The sequence below is a fragment of the Anguilla rostrata genome, chromosome 2 (genome assembly GCF_018555375.3).
Source record: "Anguilla rostrata isolate EN2019 chromosome 2, ASM1855537v3, whole genome shotgun sequence".
NCBI classification, from domain to species: domain Eukaryota; kingdom Metazoa; phylum Chordata; class Actinopteri; order Anguilliformes; family Anguillidae; genus Anguilla; species Anguilla rostrata.
In genome coordinates this window covers 21,076,536-21,080,140 of record NC_057934.1, presented here as the reverse complement: position 1 = coordinate 21,080,140, position 3,605 = coordinate 21,076,536, and the positions used below count along the sequence as shown (strand labels likewise).

General features: G+C 43.2%; 1 protein-coding gene across 1 annotated transcript in view; it reads right to left on the bottom strand.

The window, feature by feature from the left end:
* Positions 1-925: 925 nt before the first annotated feature.
* LOC135247564 (solute carrier family 35 member F3-like) overlaps positions 926-3,605 on the bottom strand; it is a 19,904-nt gene continuing 17,224 nt past the window's right edge. Inside the window, exons 6-8 of the mRNA XM_064321149.1 lie at positions 3,549-3,605; positions 2,544-2,633; positions 926-1,292 (exon numbers count right to left, since the gene is read on the bottom strand). The exon at positions 3,549-3,605 is cut by the window's right edge and continues 136 nt beyond it. Coding sequence (XP_064177219.1) covers positions 1,072-1,292; positions 2,544-2,633; positions 3,549-3,605 — 368 coding nt within the window. The 3' untranslated portion in view covers positions 926-1,071. The remainder of the gene's footprint in view (positions 1,293-2,543; positions 2,634-3,548) is intronic.

The following is a 3,605-nucleotide window of genomic DNA, read 5'->3' as shown; positions in this document are numbered from 1 at the left end:
GGATGCCTCATCCCTGCTCATTTCAAGTCCAACTTCATTTGACAAGACACATAGTGGTTTCGGTGTGTTCCGTAATGTAATGATCCTTGTAGAACATTACATTACTTAATTATCCAGAACTATTTGTATTTCAGACAATATCCCCACAAATCCCTTTTTCATGTCTTATATCATGTAATATTGTTTTCTGCTTTCTCACGGACATCCAGGTGTTCAGCATCAGCAAAAATTCCAAAGGTATTCAGCATTTTTAAACATGGTTTGTTTTCACAAGAACTGCCGCATGTTGGCAGTGACACTTTTACCTGCATTAGTTTTCCCCCTAGTGGGAAAATGATGTTACTGCAGGGGTTTGTTTTGTGGGTACCGTTTCTCCAGTTAAATGCCCATGCTGATGCAATGACAATTTTACAGTTCTTCCCAGATAAGTGTAAAGGTAAAGGTTTTGTCCATGCAATATCTATGATAAGGCTAATAAGTACAGGTTCTCTCATTATCTCTCTGATTTTAGTTTACCTGTGCTTGATGATGAGTTACATTCTAGACAGATCAGAATTTTTTTTTTTTTTAAACAGACAAAAAACTGTCCGCGATGTAGACATTCGTCTTTGGCATTTGGTCCTCGCCATTTGTCAAAATGTCAAAACAAAGCAAAAATAAATAAATAAATAAATAAATTTAAAAAAAAATAGTTACATTTTTTTGCAGAAATTGGCAAAAAAAAAAGGCTTTTTGCTGTATTTTTACATTTTTGTAGATCACATAAGAGCAACACTTAGGACACTTACAGCAAGATAAAAAAGTCTATATTTTTGGCCAAAAAACTGTACCCTTTCAATAAGCAGACTGCAGATCATATATTCCATTACGCATACAAAAATAAAGGTATTTATATTACAGATATGAGTCAGTTTATCTGGGTATAAAAAATGTATCCATTCTTATTTAATTGACTGATCCGTTCAACAGTTAAACAATTTCTGTAACAGGAAGATTCAGCAGAGACAGAAATCAGACATGGCAGCCAGAGGACGTGGGTGTGGCGAAGGCCGTTTCGGGATCAGGCTGGGGTCAGGGCCTGAGTCCGAAAGTGTGCACGGCGCTCGGTGGTCTACGGGTGTCTGTGGCGCCCTCTGCTGGCGGCTCTCGCTTGCGGAGCCTGGCGGCCACGTGGAGCAGGCCCTGGTCCCAGTCTTCTGGCAGCAGCAGCAGCAGGAAGCCCAGGCAGATGAGCGAGATGGCGATGAGACGCACCGTGTTGAACTGGATCTCACAAGAGTGCAGGTCCACCACTGCAAAGAAAACACCACACTCACCTGGTGCTCAAATACTCATTTACTTTCTCATTGATTTGAATATTAAGGCAATTCACGGTTCTCACTCCAGTACCTAAACACACAATTGAACACAGTTAAAGCACTCCATCCATCCATCTGAAGGGAGGATTTTCTCTAGTATAACTAGAAGTCAACACTAAATTCCTAGGCCTTGCAGCAGGGCCCCTCCGTCTTCAGGCACTGAATCTTTTAAGGACGACAAGAAGTTTGAAATATTACATGTATGTGTGTCTGTAAGTGTGTTTTCTTTCTCTCTGTCTCCTATACATTTTTAGAAGTCCAAACTGGTGAGTTTGGGGTTTGTCCTTATCCTCCCCCTGCCATCCTGCCAGGGAGGAACTGGCTATGAGGCCATGCTGCCCGGGACTCTGAAAGCTACTGATAGATAAAGACTAAAGTTATTTCAGATTTAAGACTGAAAGGTCACTGTGTGTTTATTCAGTATTAATGTTATATGACAAGACACAGCCAATCATTTACTTCGTTAAATCTTACTTTATGATTATGTATTAACCATGTACCAATCAGTCATAGAATCATGTACCTTATGCTTAAAACACATTTTGCTCATAAAAGCGGGGACCACCCCTGATGGGGTTCCATTTTGTTGAGTGCAGGTACCGGACTCTTTCAGCAGAAATAAATCCTATTTCTTATATGGATACACCTCGTCGTAGCTGGTTATACTAAGTGCCCAACACATTCATCCATTTTCTAAACCGCTTATTCCTTGTCAGGGTCATGTGGGGTGGGGTGGCTGGAGCCTATGCTAGCATGCAGTGGGCAAGGGGCAGGAATATACCCTGGCCAATCCATTGCAGGGCCCACACACCATTGACTCACACATTCATGCCTATGGGCAATTTAGAGTCTCCAATTAGCCTACTGCATGTCTTTGGACTGTAGTAAGAAACCAAAGTACCGACGGAAACCCACATGGACACAAGAAGAACGTGCAAACTCCACACAGAAAGACCCGCAGTTGAGATTCACACTCGGTACCTTCCTGCTGTGAGGCAGCAGTGCTACTCACTGCACCACTGTGCCACCCTGCGCACTCTTTCTTTATACTGAGCAGCCTGGCCTTGGGAAGGTAGCTGAGGAGCGAATGTAACTGTGCTCGTGATCTAAAAGAAAAAGCTTATTCACGTCATCAATGGGGATGTTAAGTGTTCTACAAAAGTGATTAAAAGACGGGCGACTTACAGGCGTTGACAGGAACGCTGAGCACGACGCCCAGGGAGATTAACATCGGGTACGTCATTGCAACGCCAAAATTCAGCAGCAGGTTGAAAGCTTGAGAGGCAGGAAACAAGATTGAACCAGCTGTGTACTGTACAGACGTCACAAAAACTAGCATCTTCAACTGTTTATATAAAAAGGACTGTAAGCACTAATGCACTGGAAGATGGAGGTCTGGTTTTGTTTCTAAAGCACTGAAATGGGTATCGCTAATGTTCACTTTCGGCTCACATAACTTCAGTAGTTCATTAGAGATCTCAGTGTTGGTAATGACAGACCTCAGAGTTGGTAATGGTACAGATCTCAGTGCTGGTAATGGTACAGATCTCAGTGTTGGTAATGGTACAGATCTCAGTGCTGGTAATACCACAGATCTCAGTGTTGGTAATGGTACAGATCACAGTGCTGGTAATGCCAGAGATCTCAGTGTTGGTAATGGTACAGATCTCAGTGTTGGTAATGGTACAGATCACAGTGTTGGTAATGGTACAGATCTCAGTGCTGGCAATACCACAGATCTGTGTTGGTAATGGTACAGATCTCAGTGCTGGTAATACCACAGATCTCAGTGTTGGTAATGGTACAGATCACAGTGCTGGTAATACCACAGATCTCAGTGTTGGTAATGGTACAGATCTCAGTGCTGGTAATACCACAGATCTCAGTGTTGGTAATGGTACAGATCTCAGTGCTGGTAATACCACAGATCTCAGTGTTGGTAATGGTACAGATCACAGTGCTGGTAATGCCAGAGATCTCAGTGTGTAATGCACAGATCTCAGTGTGGAAACAATCTCAGTGTTGGTAATGACACAGATCTCAGTGTTGGTAATGGTACAGATCTCAGTGTGGTAATGACACAGATCTCAGTGTTGGTAATGACAATCCTGTTGTAACGACAGATCGCAGTTGTTGATAATGGCACAGTCATCCATGTCGCCTTGTTGAAGGCCTCAACCTCTTCCTCACCCAGCAGGAGACAGGCCACACCGCAGAGGCAGCCCCAGGGGATGTCACTGGGGGAGC